This window comes from Sminthopsis crassicaudata, chromosome 3, assembly GCF_048593235.1.
Source record: "Sminthopsis crassicaudata isolate SCR6 chromosome 3, ASM4859323v1, whole genome shotgun sequence".
Lineage (NCBI taxonomy): Eukaryota > Metazoa > Chordata > Mammalia > Dasyuromorphia > Dasyuridae > Sminthopsis > Sminthopsis crassicaudata.
Window position 1 is genome coordinate 14,681,921 of NC_133619.1, and position 19,292 is coordinate 14,701,212.

The window sequence follows — 19,292 nt, forward strand, 5'->3', positions numbered from 1 at the left end:
CCCCAGGAAGATGTACTTGCAAATGTTTATTGAGTTGTGGTCAGGCCAATCAATCACTCCTGTTTGAGACTCCGACCTCTCTGCAAATGCATCCTTAGTCCAAGGTACTGAGGACAGCCCATTAATCACAAAGCAAATAAAGCAGAGGATGCTGGTCTCATCTTCTTTTTTTGGTGGAGGATACCGAGTCCTGTCTAAAAACCTTGAGATTGACTTCAGGGGATTAATTTCACGTCCGAAGGATTTGGCCTTTCTCTGTGATTTAAATTTATTTTCTACCTGAGAACATATACAAAGAGAAAGCTGCTGGATTATCTGTTTTAGATTCCTCTCTTCTTTAACAAAAAAAAAAAGAAATAAAGAGACAAAATGGGGCATGTTAGTTATTGGATAGTGTCACGAGATGAAGTAACTGATTGGCTTTTAGCAGAGAAGGTGACTGTAAAATGTGTTCTCTAAGTAATTGGTCTGCCCTTTCCCTTTTTTCTTCACATACTTCCATCTTTAATTCTTCTCATGGACACCCTTCCAGACTCAGGCAGTCACAGCTCCAGAGTAGGATGGAGTTAGTTACCTGTGGGCCTTGTCCTAAGAGAACAAGCCCGTTAGCTCGTAATAACATCTGGGCTGCTGTTGTCATGTGAGAGAAGCTGAACCATACGGAACAGAGAAAACTAGACTCCCTCTCTGGTCTTGCCTTTTTAACACAGAATAAAGTTATTTTAGCCTTTTTTTTTTGACAAAAATACCAAGGATGAGTTGTAAAATGCATCATTAAAAGGATATCCACATTAAGAAGATCCCAGGAGCAGAAGCATTGTAGTAGAAGAGAAATTATTTTGTATTTGGAGCCAGATGATCTAGGTCCCAGTCCTTATTAGCTGTAGGATGGTGGGAACGTTCTTCCCTCCTTCATCTGTCGAATGATAGGATTGGATGAAATGGCTCCTGAGGCTCCTCTGGCACTAAACCTCCAGGCTTGTGTTCCTCTTTCTGGACAGGTGCCGTGGCCCTAGCAGCAGTGCTGGCCCCGAGCTCAAGCTAGTGAAATTGGGGTTTGCTTTGCTTTGTTTTACTGCTCATTAATGTGCTTTCCTCTGGTCCGTTTTGTTTTCTAATTGAACAGTCTATTGTTCAACAGTCTGTTATTCGACTGATAGAAGAAACCAGCTTGCGGGGCCTGAGGGAAGTGCGCTTCTCCATGATGCATCACCAGTACGTCCTGAACATCAAGGATAACTACCAGCAGAATGTCTTCTCACGGAGGATAATGAAAAAGAGGCCCCTCCTGCGCTCCTGTCTGGTGCTGATGCCTTATCTCCAGTAAGTAGACCCGCAAGTTCTTTCTGGCTCCTGTGTGTGCGTCTTCGGCCCCCACGGGAGCCGGCCCCTCTATCCCTGGCTGCCTTGTATTCTGTGAGGGAACATCCTTCGAGCGGAGCGGATCATTAGCGTCGATCGGCTACGTCCGCCGCTCTGGGCACTTGTCATAGTTTTATATTAGTGTTTATAGATCTACTACGTCCGCCGCTCTGGGCACTTGTCATAGTTTTATAATAGTGTTTATAACTAGTTAATGGTTATAATAGTTTACAACTTTAAGGTTTCCAAAAGGCTGAACCTGTTGGGTCACCGCCTCTACTTAGAAGAGATTTTATGGCTTACAAAGCATTGACTTTCCCTTTGGAACCACACAGTGGAAGCCCTGCGAGGCAGAGGCTAGTGGTATCTGTTTGTATTGTTTACTGGTCCTATGATCTCACTTAAGTAGAAAATTTTCTATCAAGGCAATTCAGTAACTGCTCTGCAGCTGAGACACTGAGATAATTGCTTAGATCCACAAAGAGGTTACGTGATTTAGTCAGGGTCATGCAACAAAGCTTACTTGTGTCAGAAGTCGCGTTTGTAGCCACGTCTTCCTGCCCCCGAAGGAAGTCTGTTCTCAGTGCTGCGCTGCCTCTTCCCTTTGCATAAGCGAGAAAACTGATCTCGGATGGGAAGGGACTTGGTCACTCAAATAGTAGGAGTTGGAAGGAAAAAGAACTCAGTCCCAAATCATTCCTGTCTCCAGGCCCAATGCTATTTCATAAAAACAAAACGAAATAAAACTTACCTGTTGCATCACCTTGATTTCCCAATACATCCCTTCCCCTCTGTTACCTAGCAAACTAACCCTTATAATAAAGGCTTTGAGGAGGAAACCAGAAAAACCAAGTCATGGATGGAGTCTGATTATGTAATAAGTCAGTAAATAATGCACATTTATTAAGCGCCTCCCTTGTCCTGGTTCCCTAATTTCTACAAGAAAAGAGTAGAATTTTCTCAGATCTTCTTTGGGACCAAGCAAGGTCATTAAAATTGTCTTTCTAAACTCGCAATTATTTGGATTGGCGTATCCAAGTTTGATCTATTTCAGATTAGCAGTAAGGACCATAGGTTTTTTTTTTTTTTAATATATTTCAGAGGGCTTTTGTGAACACTGATACAGTGGGGAAAGTATGTGAATGGCAAGTTAGCACATTGGATAGTGTTAAACTTGATTAGGAAGACCCGAGTTCAGATGCTACTTCAGCTACTTACCAGCTAGGTGACCCTGGACAGCTCCACGTCACAGTTTTCTCATCTATAATAAAACGGGGATAATAATAGCTCCTACCTCCCAGGAGCATTAGGACGATCAAATGAGATAAGTTTCGTAAAGTGCTTTGGAAACCTTCTAAACTATTATTATTAAGGTGCCAGCTCTAAATCTATGATATTATGACAGGCAAACAGCAGCTTATCTTCCCCCCAAAGTGGTATGAAGCCACATATTGCTGAATACCTGCCTTTCTCTGAGAACGGCACAAGCATTCAGGTTACCAACTCATGGCCAATTTATTTGCCTTTTTCTTTCTTTTCTGGCAGGACCTTTCACTTGAAAGGACCATCAGCCCCCAGTGAGTTGTAGCTGCAAGGAGTTAGCGCCATTTGGGCTGGGATAAATGCAGGAGAGGAGGGGAGACTGGCCAGGAAATCCCAAGAGTGAAAATAATAGGAGGAAGATGAAAGATTAAGGACTGAACTCTCTTTTGTTGGTGCCTTTTATATTTCTATCAGTCATTTCTAGTTAGATCTTTCTTTCCCACTCCCAGTAAACCTTCCTCATTGAATAAAGAAAAGAAAAAATCCCCAGCCACTCGATGCCTCTCAGACTGTCGGCATTTGGGATACCCACATGGTCTGCCAGCTCATTAACACAAGTATGTCATATTCTTATGACAGGGTCGCTTCCTTCTGAGGCTTCTAGTACCAAGCAATCCTGCTCTGAATTCACCGATTGTGGAGTCAGATAGGCTTTCAGTTTTTCCCACCCAATTCCTTCTCTTCATCTCTGGCAAGCAGAGGAACAGAGCTACAAAGGACCCCAAAGTCATAAGACCCTGTGATCACAGAGCTAGAGTGGAGATGGATCTTAGAGGCTATCTAGACCAATTCCTTCATTTTACAGATAAGGACACTGAGGCAAAGAAAAGTAAACTCTTTCCTTCCTTCCTTCTTCCCTTCCTCCTTTCCTTCATTTCTTCCTTCCTTCCTTCCATTTCTTCCTTCCTCCTTTCCTTCCTTTCTTCTTTCCTTCCTCCCATCTCTTCTTTCCTTCCGTCTTTCCTTCCTTCCTTCCTTCCTTTCTCCCATTTCTTCCTTCCTCATTTTCTTTCTTTCTTCCTCCCATTTCTTCCTTCCTCCTTTCCTTCTTCCCATCTCTTCCTTCCTTCCTTTTTCCCTTCCTTCCTCCCATCTCTTCTTTCCTTCCTTCCTTCTTCCCATTTCTTCCTTCTTCCCTCCCATTTCTTCCTTCCTCCTTTCCTTCCTTCTTCCCATCTCTTCCTTCCTCCCTCCCTCCTTTCCTTCCATCCCTTTTTGCTTTTGTTTTATTTTCCAATTTTCCTTTTCTTTCTAGTCCTAGTCTTGTGAACTCTAGCAATCATAGCTACAGTACATTAACAATACCAAACCTGAGCTCAGAGACACGAACGTTATTTTTTGAGAAACACTTTGTGTCCAGGAATCATGGGAGATGAAACATTCTTTGCATCATTACAGCTTGGGGTGAATGTACGCCTTCATCAAAGGCCAAGTGAGGAAAGTGCTACATTGGAGCCTTTTTTTGATTAGAACTAATAAAAATGCCATTTCTGTGATTTTGCCAGCACAGCTGGAGATGTTATTGTCAGAGTCCAGTAGTTAGGAACATATTGTCCTCCTAGTAAGAGGGTGGAAGTCATTAGTGTGACTGGCAGCTTGGCATGCTGGGCCAATCCGATGCGATTTAGCTCCTGGGAGCAGACGAGAATGCTCATTAACTCACTGCATTGGGGGTGGTTGGCGATGGCAGGGTGAAAGTTAATTTGTTCAGAACCTTGAAATAAATGATGATGGGGCCCTCTTTTTGTTTTTCTTTTAAGCAGACTTGTTTTGGAAAACCACAGACTATTTAAAAAATTGTAGAAGCAGCAGGAGAATGAGTGCCCCACAAATGTGGCCTGTTTCTAAATCCAGCCTATATAAGCAGGGGGATGGCCCCCCGGACTCCCCACCTTCGGCATTCCCTTTTAAAATCTCAGAGCTCTCACTTGCTCAACCTCCTAGGAGCTGTGGTCGGTGGGTCCAATGGGAGAAGCCAGGTGGTAGAGCCGAGTCCCTGCTTAACTCTTCTCCCATTTAACTCTGCTCTGGAGATGCCGGCTATGGTCCAGCTACTCTGGCCTGGTGGCTACAAGTCATCCATGACCCTCCATCCCCAGCCTAGCTGCTCTCCCTCCCCTCTGTCTCTTTCTTCCCCGGCTCCCTTCAAGGTTCACCTCCAAGCCCACCTTCCCCAGGAGACCTTTCCTTGTCCCCACTGCTCTTGAAGTTATCGCCCATTTCCACGTATTTTAAATTCAAATAGAAGTGGGAGTCACTAAACCAGTTGTAAGGATCCCTTTGGGCCACACTGGCTTAGGAAATCCCAGTGGAAGATCATGTATGTTTTATTGAATTTTGATTTATTTTGCCAAATATTTCTCCAATTGTCAGTAATATTTGTAAAGTGCTTAGCACAGCGCCTGATGCATATACAAACGCTTACTTTCTTCTCCTCCCTAACTGAATTTTAACTTGATTACTTGATTAAGGCCGAATGTTGGGGATTATACGGACTGTTGTGACCCTATAGAACATAGAACGCGGGCTCGCCCTCTGCTTTACATATCATCTGTGTACGTGGTTCTTTGTCCATATCTCTCCCATGAAATGTGCCGTGTCTTTGTTGGTTTGTTTTTTTAATTCCTGCTGCTTGGCTCATAGTAAGTTCTTAATAAATGCATGCTGATTCCTGACTGGTCTGGCTAGTTTCTTCCTCCACCCAAGCTGTGGGGACAAGGAAAGACTTCCAGGTTAGCGGCAGACCCATTTCTCAAAACAGGCTTGACTCTTTAATGCCCATGGAGCTCACACTGCTAACTTCCAATACACAAATATCTTTCTGGGCTTCCTATTTCCGCCCCACTAAATAGCAAACTCCTTAGTCTGGCATTCAAAGCTCTAGACAATTTGGATCCAGCCTACCTTACCCATTTTATCTCACTCTATTCCTACTCAGTGTTCACCAAATGAAAGGCACGCTGTATTATTACCCCCTAAACTAGATCTACAATTTCTACCCTAGCACTTTTACTCACAAATCTTGTTCTTTAGCTTCCCAACTTAGACTATGATTATCATAAGCTGGTCAAATCCTCGAAGCCAGCCTGCTGGAATCTTCCCAGCTGAAAGGGATTTATTTATCCTTAATTGGATTTAGGACGTTGTTCTCCTCTTATATACATATCAAACTGTATTCTGTGCATTTGCAGAAGTGTCTTCTCTCTATGTCCAGAGACTGTGACATATTTATCTTTGAATTGTGTCTTATTGTCCCGGTTCAGTTCTGTTGTGGAAGTGATTTGTTTTGGGGGGAAGGTATTCTAGTGGAGTATAAGATTATAAGCTTCTTAAAGATCAGAACTGGTTTTTGCCTCTTTTTTATCCTTAGCACTTAATTCAACGCTTGAACCCTAACAATTGCTTAATAAATGTGGATTGACTGATTGATTGGAGTATGAACACTAGCAGATCCTAGGGAGCTGGAAAAACTTCAAGTGGGGTGTCAGGATACTAGCGTAGCTCGTCACTTGTTGGCCACAGGGTGATCAAAGTTTCTGCCAAAACTATAGACAGAATTCTAGATGTCGAGCTGAAAGGACCTTGGCCAAGGTCACGTTGGCAGTTAAAAAGCTGAAATTCAGACCTATGACCTCTGATTCCACACACGGTTTGATTTCTACTGGGCCATGCTGATTGCAATCTGTGCTGATGGAGAGAGTATGAAATCAGGGCTCCCGGGAGGCTTGTGTCCAAGGAGTCCACTGCACCCAGCAGGGCATCAGCACATGTTGGGAAGAGGAGATGGCTAAAGATAGCTCAGGAAAGGAAAGCTTTCAACCAGATGATGCGAAATGTTTGCCTGCTCCCTGGCAGCAAGCACTGCCATAGCTTAGTACTGATAGTGCAGGAGCAAATGGATCCCACGTAAGCTAATTCCTCCCTTTGGAGGTGAGGGGTTTGGTATAGCCAGTCTGCCTTATTTTTATTCCACACTTCTGATGATAGCTATGGTTAAACTAACAAGTTCAGATTTCAGAAATATTCATTTAATCGGGATCGAGGCAATTTCTGATTGTTCCAGGACAGAATTTCTTACATCAGCCATTCTCTGAAATTTTGTTTTTCTTGTTCATTAATTTAGAAGGTTGTTTTTCATAGAAAAGCAAAGTTGAACTCAATAATTTGTGGCATTTATATAGAAATTTATCAACATCTCATTGGATCTTCCCAAGAGTCTCTGTGGTAGATATCATAGCCCATAGCTATCCCAATTTTATAACGAGGCAGTATGCTCAAGGGCCTGGCCTTGGAACAAACTTGTTGTGGGACCCTGGGCAAGTCACTTAATCTTTCGTTGCTTTTAGGCAGTTCTGGAAAGCTATTTTACATTTTAAATAAAATTTCAATATAACAAATTATTTTTTTATTTAAAATTTATTTTATATATATATAAAATAAATTTTAAATAAAATTCTGTTCTGCTCTGTATCCATGAAGGGAGTTTTATACCAGGAGTTCCTTCACTGATATGTCATAAATCAGTCCTGAAAACCTGTCTGAGACCCAGGGGGGATTCAGGGATTTGCCCGTGGTCACCTGGCTGGTGTCAGAAGTGGGATTTCTCCCAGGGCCACCGGAGCTAGCGTTGCTTTCCCTTCCGCTTTCCATACTGCCTCTTCCCGTGGGCTAGTGAGCCGCAGCCAGTAGCCCACGGTCAGCGCCGGGTGACTCACAGTGTCCGTCCTGTGACTCCAGGAGCTGGCCGTACCAGGATAAGCTCCGCAGGCAGTGACTCCCAGTCATCTGGGAAGTGAGTGACTTTTCCACCACATTTGTCAAGACCAGTGCGCTTAGAGAACTGGGCTGAACTCGGGCAAGTAACGCCCCAAACAAAGTCCCTGCTCTCTGGAGTTCTCCTTCTGGGAGAACCAGAGGGACTGGATTCTTACTATTGCCATTCCTACCAACAGCAAGGACTCCAGGAGAACAAAAGCAGCCCCTGGGACGGTGCTTAGCACGAACAGGGATCTAACAAATGTTTAGGGCCTGATGAACGGATGAGTCAATTAATAAGCATTCCTTAAACAGTGCTGGGTAAATACCGGGGATACAGAGAAAAAGCAGAAAGACTGCCTCATCCAGCAGTCCGAATGAATGAATGAATGAGGGAGTGAATACGGCAGCCATCTTTTGCACCGGATCCGAACATCCCAACAGCTGAGACGATAGGACATGAGACAGGCCTGCCATTCTCTTGAGTGAGAAGTGCCCTTTGGGAGAATATTAATGAGGAGAGAGCCTGACTCACTGCCAGAATCCACTTTCTCAGGAGACTCCAGTTCCGCAACCTCATGTGTCAGCCATGAGTGTCTGAGCAGGGGGAAGGGGAGGGGGCTGGCAAGGCGAAGGTGGCGAGGTCTGGATGGAATAAGATGTTCCCAGGTATCCCCCCCCCCAAAGCCTGTGTGAATAATAAAAGAAGCAGCGCCTGGGGATGGGGGGAAATGGTGGGCAGAGTGAGAGGAAGGCAGTGAAGGAGGCTGTCAAGTCTCAGACTTCATGCCCCAAATCGGGAAGCCCTGGGTGGGGACTGCTCAGCCCTGTAAAGGATATCTTGCATGGGAAGCATCTGACAAACATTCCAGGTTTTATCCAAATAGTAGTCATTATTATTATCATCACCGATGAGCGCCACTCTTCTGAAATGGATCCTATTAAGGGCGTGCTTCTAAAGAACTGCCAAGGGCAGTGGCAGTAAGGAAGCCAAGGCAGGAATTCTGCTAGTTCCCTGGAATCCTGTCCTCCTAATGACTTTCTCTCCTACTGTTTGGTTTATCTTGACGCTGTATTTCTTCCTGTCCCTGCAGCGATCAGATTTTATTGTTGTCCTTTATGACCACTTAGTTGTTAAATTTTGGACCAGACTTGTCACTTCAGTTGTGAGGAACTCCTGGCACCGAATGGATCCAGTCTCCAGCTTCCCTGGAACTTCCTGAGCTCGGGCAGCCTCAGCCCCTTTACAAGCTCAGTGACTCACCCCTGCTCAGATAACTAAACATGGCCTGACCCCGGGTCTCCCCTCACTCCAAAGCTGACCCTCGGGCCACTGTCACAACGCTTCTCGTGACTTCGTTTTGCCATAACTGTCCCGATTGCTTCACTTCCCTACAGTCCTTTGTAAGTTTTTTATCACATGGAGCATGTAATTCAGTTATTCTTATCTCCATTTTAGAGACACGTTAACGAAGTCTTAGAGACATTAAGTGTCTTGGCCAAGGTCAAAGAAATAGTAAGTGTTAGATCAAAGGCCATTGGGGGAAGAAAGTGTCTACTTGGCCAAGGTGACTTCAGATCATCTGCTGTCTGCCTGGGATACCGAAATAATGAGCACTCCCCATTGGTTCCGCCATACTAGTGAGAGGCAGAAGGGGGCGGAAAGTGGGAGAGGCCTTGGGACTGATGAAAAACAAAGATCTCTGGTTAAAAAGGCAACAAAAGGAGAGACTAGAGACTGCCAACTCTGGGCGGGTGAACTTGACTTTGATTTCTAGAAGAATTCTGGGACAGAGATGGTCAGTGACCGGCCAGAAATGGCTCCCATTGAAAAAGGCCAGTTAGTTTTCTCTAAGAACACGTCGCTGTTCAACTAACTTTTTTAAGTGACAAAATCATAAACTTGGTAGGCGACGGGTATCCCGTAGTTAGGACTTTACAGTGTTTGATAAATGATCTCATGGTTTTCTTGTGGGAAGGATGGTGAGGTGGGTTGTAGATTCTTCCTCAACAAAGATCTGGACAGTGTTTGATAAATGATCTCGTGGTTTTCTTGTGGGAAGGATGGTGAGGTGGGTTGAAGATTCTTCCTCAACAATAAGAAGAGCTAGGGCTTTAAGGTTGGCAAAATTCTTTATAAGTGACGTCTCATGGAATCCTGACCCACTTCACAGCCAGATAGCAAGTAAGTGATTTGTCCAACTAAAAAGTATCTGAGGCTGGATTTGAACTCACCTTCCAGGCTGACATGCTGTATCCACCAGGCCACCTGACTGCCTCCATTAAGGATTCAGATTGAGGATCTGAAAGGTTGCCAGACTAGAGCACTGAGGTGATTCAGATAAGATGCAAGGCAGGAGCCATGAATGGGAAGCCATTGCCTTTAACACTGCCCGAGTCTGGGAAGCGTTCGTCGATTCTGTATCCCATGGATGGCTGGTGGAGACCCCCTCGCTCCCTACAGTTCCATTTTCCCAGGAGTCTTTGTAAATAAGCATTCTCCAGGTCTTTCCATTCAGGGGTAGAAGGCTGTCCTTTCAGCTAGATTGTAGGCGTCGGGGAGAAAAGAGACTGCTTCTCTTTGTTTGCTGTAGCCCACAACATTGAGGAAGATGACTCAATGTACTTGTGCCTCTGGGATGACTGTGACTGATTTTATTGAGTAAAGGTCTTTAGGTTTGGGGGCATTTCCCAAGCCTCCCACTCATGGGGATTCATGTCTGAGGTGGCCGGGCCTGAAAGGCTGAACCGTGGTTTCAGGTGCCCCCTCTGGGGATTAGGTGCCTGCCCATACCCAGCTGCCCCACCTGTGTCGCATCATTTCACTAGAATGAAAATACTCTGTACATGGGAGGGCCAAGCCTGCCCTTCCTGTCTGTGTGGATCCTCGTGACGGTTCCTGCTGAGCCCTGAAACTGGGGCCAGGTGTGGGCATTTGCTTTCTCTCTCCCCCATTTTCCCCCCTTCCTTCCCCCTCTTTCTTCTGCTGTTATGAAAACGGTTAAGCAGGTTGATTACATGTAAGCACTTAATCAGGTGAAAATCAGTCACTGCTCTGGGTTGCTGCTGCTGTTCAGCCTGGAAGCCCTTGAGAGTGATTGACCTGAATGAAAAGGGGCGCACCCATCCGGGCTTCCTTCCCTGTGCAGAAGGCATTGCCCATCATTGTGGGGGTGCCCTGAACCCCCTTCTCAGAGGATGCTTTAAATGCATAGAATGACATATGTAGAATGACATCAGTTATGTCTAAAGCAAACTATCAAAACCCACCTCAGGGACCCCTAGTTACACAGCCCTCCTTAGAGATGCTGCGATCAAACTGCCTTTAATTTACCCAGCACCTTTCCCCCATTTTCTACTCTCTTTTTATTGATGTTTTACAAAAGCTTTTTGCCTTTGGTTTTTAAAGATCATTATCATTCTGGCAAGTCGCTGTCTTCCTTCCCCTACAACTCAATTCACCTTGCCTTTTTATATAAACCTTTTTATTTTCAAAATACATGCATAACAGGTTTAACATATACTGGATTACTTGCCATCTAGGGGTGGGGGTGGGGGAAGGAAGGAAAAAAATTTAGAACACAAGATATGGTAAGGGTGAATGTTGAAAATTATCCCTGTATATATTTTGAAAATAAAAGGCTTTAATAAAAAAAAACACATGCATAGATAATGTTCAACATTCATCCTTGCAAAACCTTGTGTTCCAAATTTTTTTTCTCCCTCTTTTCCCCCTTCTTTAGATGGTAAGTTGTTAAACATGTGCAATTCTTCTATACATATTCCCACAATTATCTGGCTACACAAGAGAAAACCGATCAAAAAGGAAAAAAAAAAGAGAAAAAACACAAAATTGAAGCAATTAACAACAAAAAAAGGGAAAATACAATGTTGGGATCCACACTCAGTCCCCATAGTCCTCTCTCTGGGAATTCACCTTGTTTTTTAACAAAGAAAAGAATTACTAAACCAAGCAATCACCTTTAACAGCACAAACATTTTGTGTCCATAGATTCCCACTTCTCCAAAGAAAAGGGAAGGCTACTCAGTGTCCCGCCCTCAGCACCATTTGCCCCCCTTATTCTAATAGGAAAAAAAAATCAGTTGATGGCTTGTTTTGGAAAGAGTTGAAATCTTTTCTTGTCATTTACCCAAAAGGCATGATTTAATACTCCATGATGGTTATCTTTGCAGCAGCATGTAAAATGCAAGTCTGCTGAAGCCCCAGCAGCCTTGTCTACGCTTGCTCATGGCTGAAATGAATTGGGCTGCCTGGAGAGAGGTTTCGTAACAATGGCCAGGGCAGAAGGATTTATGCCTGATATTTAAAATGCCATGCTGTATCTCTGGGTTGCCCATCTCCCAAGGTGGCACTTAATTATTCACAACGTGTGTTGGTTTGTGGCTGTTTTGGGGGGAAACTCTAGATATCATCCTTGGACTAATGAGGATGCTCGGCGGCATGGTACATGGATTCTAGATGCAATTCTAGAATTGTCCCCAATCCCAGATTTCTACTGGTTTTTGATGACTGGTGCCTATATTTCAAATAATTTAATTTTAAATTAAATTAAGTTTAAATTTAATTTAATATCAAATAATAATATTAATAAAATAAAATAATTTAAATATATTTAAAATAACTTAGCTCTCCCCCATTCCTGCTATCATTGGTGAGACACAATAAGCTATCACTGCTTGCTTGAGACAAACTTTTTTGAATGGACAAGCCCAAGAGACACGTGATGATTATAGATGAAAGATGATTCTAACTTAGGGTCTCCAGTGCCTTGTCGGCTGCTCCTGCCTTCCTTCAGATGCTCTGCAATCCAGACTTGGAGGAACCTCAGGGTCACTGAATGTTTTATATCTAGATGAAGAAATCGAGCCAGGAAAGATATTGGACTCGTTCAGGTCACACAGTTAGTAAGCATCCACAGACAGGAGGTCAGGATGATGGGAATCATTACTTTAGTACCCAGACAACATTGGCTACATTCCCCGTCTTTAAATGGCATTCTTCTGCTTTTTTTTCTTTTAAAAAAGAAGCATCCATGCTTTGCCAATTCTAAGCCGGCACATAATTACCAAGTTATAAACAACTCGTTTACTCTTTGGCAAAACATTACTTGTGACTGCCCAATTAGAGTTCAAAACTTGTTTGTTTCGGTGTCGTAAACCCAGACTTTTTTCTTCCAAATCAGGACCCTCGGTGGTATGCCCTCGTTGCCCCTTCCTTCAACTGAAACAGCCTCATCCCAGCTCTTCTGTCCGTCTGTAGTTACCTCCACTAACTTCTATCCCGAAACCTGGATTGCTATGGATCCATCTCAGGACTTCATCCAAGTGCCTGTTTCCAAGGAGGACAAAAGCTACCGAACCATTTATAATCTCTTTCATAAGACTGTGCCTGAGATTAAATATAGAATCTTGAAAATACTGAGAGTGCAGAACCAGTTTCTTTGGGAAAAATATAAAAGGTGAGTCAAAGTCCTGCCACTTCCCTGGATGAGGGTCTTACAGTATAGAATAAGAAGAGGGAAGGGTTCATGGATGAATCCTAAATTATAATACATTGAAGTGAAATTTAGAAATAAAATGAAAATAAGGTGAAATAAAATAAAGGGAATAACAAATTGAAATAAGTGAATAAATAAAGTGAAAACAAGTCAGGGAAGTCTGGTGTTCAGCTGAGTTACTGATTGAAGACTTGATAGCAAATATGAGTTAATCAAATTTAATATAATTCAAGTTGAGTATTTTGGAGTCATGAATTAAAGAAGCAAAGAAGAGTTGGATTGGATAGTGAGGGAAGCTTTCCTGAGCAGGGTTTGGAAGGAGAAGGAGACAAGAGATTAGTAAAGGAGATGGAGGGGAAGGATAGGTTCCCACTCCCAGGTGTGAGATAAAGATCCATAGAGAATGAGAAAAATCCCATGAGATCTTATGTTTGGTGCCAGAAGCAAACCCACCCCCTCATTTTATACTTGGGGAAACTTAAGTCCTGATGAGGTTAAAGAGGTTAGCCTAAGATCATGTAGATAATGATTGGAAAAGTCTGGATTTGAATCCACAGTCTTCAGTTCCGAATTCAGCACTCGTCACACTATCCCATGCCGTGTCCCATGGCTTGTACCAGCTTAGATAGGAAAATAGCATTGATTCCAAATAAGCATTTATTAAGTGCCTATTTTTATAAGGTATTATGCTAGGAATTACAGGCATAAAGACCAAAGCATCCACTTGGATGAAGTACCACAGATACCCTAACACAGAGGTGTCAAACACTCAGCTGGTGGGAGATAGGCAGTCCATAATACCCGAGTACAGCCTCACCGGGATTAAAATATAATGGGGAAAGAAATTAAAATTCACTAAAAAAGACAGATAATAATAATTGAGCCCATTTCTATTTTATTTAATAACTCTGCCCTAAGGAATTGTAGATTCTTCTGTGATTCAAAAATGGTCCTTTTAGTTCATTTAAGGTCAATCCTGTACCTTTTAGTTAGATTCTAATAGAAGCCTCTTCCCTTTAAATCACAGGCTTTTTGTGCTTCCCTACTTTGAAACGGGTTGTTGCTTCTCTTGATTCTTCTAATAAAGTAAAAAAAAATTAAAAATAAAGTCCTTTATTAAATCTTGCCCATTAAAAGCTGTTCTTTATTTCTTTCTTCCCTCTTTGCACCAGGAAAAAGGAGTACATGTCTAAGAAAGCCAATGACATTAGCAGAATCATGAACGAGCGACATCTCTTCCACGGGACATCCCAAGATGTGGTGGATGGCATCTGTAAGCACAACTTTGACCCACGTGTCTGTGGTAAACATGCTACCATGTTCGGACAAGGCAGTTATTTTGCAAGGAAGGCGAGCTACTCCCACAGCTTCTCCAAGAGGTCCCCCAAAGGGGTCCATTTTATGTTTCTGGCCAAAGTGCTAACTGGAAGATACACAGTAGGCAACCACAACATGAGAAGACCACCTCCAGTGAATCCAGACAGCATAACCAGTGACCTGTATGACTCCTGCGTGGATAATTACTTTGAGCCTCAGATTTTTGTCATTTTTAATGATGACCAGAGCTACCCATATTTTGTTATCCAGTATGAAGAAGTCAGTAACACAGTCACCATTTGAAAATCCTTGATACTGCTAAATTATTTGAAATAAGTCCTGTCCAGCATTTGTAGCCAATTTTGGGGGTGGGAGGGGAAGCAGTTGGGGAAGGGAGTTCTAAAAAGAAGGCATTGCCCGGAGCTTTGTTGTTTACTATTTTTCTTTTTTGCCTATTTCACCTTTGTTTTTTTTCCTTCTTTCTTTTTCATCTCTTTCCCCTTCTTTTCCCTTCCTTTTTCTGTAATATTCCTCTATATTTTATTCTTCCTTTTTCTTTTCTTTTTTTTTTCTTATTCTGTCTTTTCCTTTTTTCATTGCCTGTTTTTCCTTCCTCACCCCTCACCCCAGAGCTTTAAAAATGACTGGGAATTAAGAGCATTTCTAAGAAACCTCAGAAATACACATACCACAAGTCTAAAATATAACCTGCTACAGGCTGGTTGATTATTTGCTAATTGTTCTCCATGTACTCTGGCTGGAAAGTCTGACCGATTATATTGTCCCCTTATTATTTGTGTGTTCAGAGTTGGTGTTTTGAAAACGGAACATTAATCATATCATCTGAAGTACAGAAATAACGACTCAGTAAGAGGGAGGTTAAATAGGGGACATAATGAAGTCAAGGCTGCAGAAGAAGAAGAACATGGACCATTGGTTTCAGGTCCCGCTTTAGCATAGGTGAGAGGAACACGCTAGCAGAAAATTTTCAGATTGTAAGCCCCTTGAGGGCAAGGATTGTCATTTGCCTCTTTTGGTATCCCCAGCACTTAGCACAGTGCCTGGCACATAGTAGGCGCTTAATAAATGTTTACTGATTGATCGATAGATTGATAACCAGGTCCAATAGAATTCTGTGGGTTTCTAAGGAAAGTCATCCAGGGTTCCATGGAAAACCAGAATTGTCAGTGCTTTGAGAAAATGTTGGTCACTAGCCAAACTCTTCTCTAGTCAGTGACATACCAGTGTCAGCATTGCTTTGTTAGAAATCACTGAAAGAGATCTCCATCTCTTCGCCAGCCACAAATGGAAGAAGAAAATAGGTAGTCCATTGACTCAGTCAGAGGCAGTACTAGTGTTGTCCACAGAGCATCCCCGAGCTCCTGCTCCCCCGTTCTCACAGTCAGAGGCAGTACTAGTGTTGTCCACAGAGCATCCCCGAGCTCCTGCTCCCCCGTTCTCACCTTAGATCTCCTTTGTGACTCAGGGGCCGAGCCCTCTCCCGCAGAGATGTCAGCTCGGCTCAGGAAAGAAAGCCCCGCAGTGCCATGCTAGTGTTAAGAACTCCAGTTGTTGGTTTGGGTCCATTAGGGGAAAGGGGATGATTTTGACTTGTAGCTTGAGGTTGCTTTTCTCCAATGTAAAGGAAGCTCTGAGGCACCCAGGGTGTGACCCCAGCTTTTCACACTACTTAAATATAGAAACACAACCTTGTTGGGGTTCAGCTAATTAAGGGAGCGTGCAGCTGCCACAGAGAGGTGGGGACTGACTGTGCATGTACTCCACCTTAGGCAAATCTGGTAGATGAAGATACGGATCGATTAAGAACAGATCAAGTAAGATTGGCAAAGGGATTCACTTTAGGAATCCTTCCAACACCAGGTCCCCCCCCCCCCCAGTGCATTAAAAAGCAATTAAACAGCACCCAGTTTTTCAGGTTATGTAAAAGCAAAGTTATATGTGTACTGATTTCTCAGTGAATTGACCTGAATGAGCATTGGACAGGGCTTCTACCCAACTGACTTTTCTGCTCCGGCCAATTCAAAACATGGTTGCTCACGGCCATGAAATGTCTCGTGGCTGAAAACTTGAGAAACACTTGCACTCGCTTTGGCAGAACAGTGATTCCCAATGTTCTTTGTAATTGTAATAGCCTTTCTTTATGTGTTTGATTCTGTGACATTCATTCATTCATTCATTCCTCCCCTCCCATCTCCAGAAAAATGCTTGTATATCTTATTTATTTTTTTAATAAAAAGATAAAATAAGTTTGTTGTGAAGACATTTCTCAAGATTTTCTGTTTCTCCCTGAAAAAAAAAAAAAATGATGACACTCTTTGTTGTTCCAAGACCAGGGACTTGGGATCTTGGCATATGTGTTAACAAAATCACCCAAATGCTGTCATTTGTTACTGGCTGTCAAGCCTAAGATATATAGTAATCGACAGAATGGAAAATTGTTCAGAAGTATTTGATTTTTCAAGTCATCCTGTTCTAGATTTCAATACTCTGTGAAACCAGGACTTAAATTGTATGGGTGATAAACATTAAAATCCCTCTCTGCTTTTGACTGTGTCATGAGTGACTGTTGCTGAAAAATTATCACTTGGGGGTCAGCTGTGGTGATAGGGATCCACCGGCTCTCCAAACTTCTCGAGATCCTCACGTGATAGACAAGCTAAACCTAAAGCTTGTGTTTGATTTATGTGGCCTTCAGAAATCTAGTCATCTCCAAATCATAGTGGAATTTTAAACCGTTTATTAGTGTAATAATAAATAGAAGTGATACGCTTCTTATAAATGCTTTCTTTTTGGTAATGATATTCACTCAACAGTAATTAAATATAGGGCATGATAGTAGGTGACAGAGGGAGATAATGTATATATACCACCTCACCACCTTTAAGGGATTTAGATTTTGCCCTATTGAAAAAGCTATCTGATGAAATAAATATGAATATCATTGGGAGTCCTCCTCCCCCCTTTGTTTTTTATTTTTAAAACAGCCTATAGTATCTAATGTAATTTTAGGCAAACTGGAACTCTGTGGAGCTGACATTTAAATACATCTCTATTTCAAAGATTGGATACTGCATGCCATTAATCAGGTCCCTCTATTTACCCTCAGACACCTGTGACCATTTTAGATCATCTTAACTATGGTTAATGGTTCCCTAAGAAGAAGGTTCCATGATCTCTTTTGGAAAAAATGAGATGTCTTGATGTCTTGTAGGCAGGAAACATTTCCTCATGTACATATTGTATCTATTGTACATAGCAAAACAACAATCTTGTACCTTTTGCTTATTAAACTATTTATGTTAGTAAACATTTATGTTTGAAAAATCATGTGGGCCTGAGTTATTTATATTTAATAATGAATTTTGAGTCTATTTAAGAGTTATCGATAAATTAAAAAATGTCTTCTCTGCACAGCCAGTAGGTTTTAAATAAGAAGTGCTTTAAAAAAAAAAAAAAAGTTACTTTTGTGACTTGTGCCCAGCTTGATATCAGAAAAATATCTTAGGTGGCCTCTCCTAATTAAACTAATAAGTTAACTCCTAACTAAAACTGTCTGGAATTTTAAGATTAAAAGGAGATTTTCATTAGGTTTTTCTTAAAACAATTGAATTGCATATGACCTTGGTTAATCCAACTGAGTTTTGGTTACAGACCTAAAAAACAAATAAACAAAAAAGTTTAATCTGTTGCCTCCAAGCTTCCTTTGGTCAACCTACTCATAGAATAAGAGTCTCGGAAGAAATGCTTCCAGAGATTTCCCACCCACGTCTCATTCCAGATGCAATTTAATGTACTGCTACAAATGGCTTAATCAGAACCACTCCATTGCGCTGCTATTTTTCTTTCAAAACCCTAATTGAAGTCTTCTAGGTTGCCTTTTCAGGAAGGTTCTTATTTTGACACTTGATCTCAATTATATGAAAGTGAAGGATCTTTAAAGATTGAAAATAAACTAGATTTTGCCATACTGTCATTACTACTAATACCTTGTTTTTTGATTGTTGCCAGAAAAAAATATATATTTCACACTGATTTTTGCCCATATAGCTCTCATAATAATCTTGAGATAAGGTAGTCCAAGGAGTAGACAGAAGCTCCAGAATGACTTATCCAACATTATGTAGCAAATAAGTAAGCAAATAAGTGCTTAGATCTTCAGATTCCCAGGGAAACATCTTCCCAAACTGCCTTTTAACAAAAAAAAAAAAAAATAAGCAAAAACTCTTGATCGGCTGACTGAGTCCAACAAAGTACACAACATTGCGCTCCAGTAGTGTTCCATTCTTCTGCTGAGAGACAGGAAGTATATCTCTTTTTCTCCAGAACCATTCTTATTTTTTTAATTGTAGAGACTTGTTTTTATATCATAGTCACTTCTATAAATTAGCCCCCCCAAATTCTTTGTCTATAATAGAACCCACCCTTGTAACAAAGAACAGTTAAGCAAAAACATCTGATTCACTGACTACATCTGGAAACACATGCAACGCTCTGCCCTAGTAGTCTCCCATCTTTTTGTCCATAATAGGAAGATATATATATATATTTTTTTTTTCATTATCTGTCCTTGGTTTTTCAGTAGCACAGGGCTGACATTCTACTTTATCTTCACAAATACCTGTGTGGAAGATTTTTTAAATATGATCATCACCCCCATTTTACAGATCTGGAAACTGACCTCAAGAGAAACTAAAGTGATCTGCCCAGCTCTTAGTAGCAGAGCCAGAATTAGAATCCAGTTCTCTTGATTCAAAGTTGCCACTCTTTCTGTTGCATCATATTCTACTGCAAAAGCAACCCCTATTGCCAATCCTGGGGCCAGTAAATTGTTCCCAGCCTAATACTGGAGCTCCTTGGTACAAGCCCTGTGCTAAGGCTAGTAAACTGAGCATCAACCTGGCGCCTGTGAGCTGAACGCGGTCATTTGTGTGACTTGTTTGTTCTTGGAAACCCAGGTGAGAGGGAAGGAAGTTTGGGCAGGTGGGCTTTGAGCAG

At 42.1% G+C, this 19,292-nt stretch overlaps 1 protein-coding gene across 2 annotated transcripts in view; it reads left to right on the top strand.

The window, feature by feature from the left end:
* TIPARP (TCDD inducible poly(ADP-ribose) polymerase) overlaps nt 1–16,843 on the top strand; it is a 44,655-nt gene extending 27,812 nt beyond the window's left edge. Inside the window, exons 4-6 of one of the 2 annotated variants that reach the window (XM_074298064.1) lie at nt 1,142–1,323; nt 12,645–12,920; nt 14,132–16,843. In XM_074298064.1, coding sequence (XP_074154165.1) covers nt 1,142–1,323; nt 12,645–12,920; nt 14,132–14,579 — 906 coding nt within the window. In that variant the 3' untranslated portion in view covers nt 14,580–16,843. The remainder of the gene's footprint in view (nt 1–1,141; nt 1,324–12,644; nt 12,921–14,131) is intronic. The other variant, XM_074298065.1, reaches the window with a different exon arrangement.
* The last annotated feature ends 2,449 nt before the right edge of the window (nt 16,844–19,292 follow it).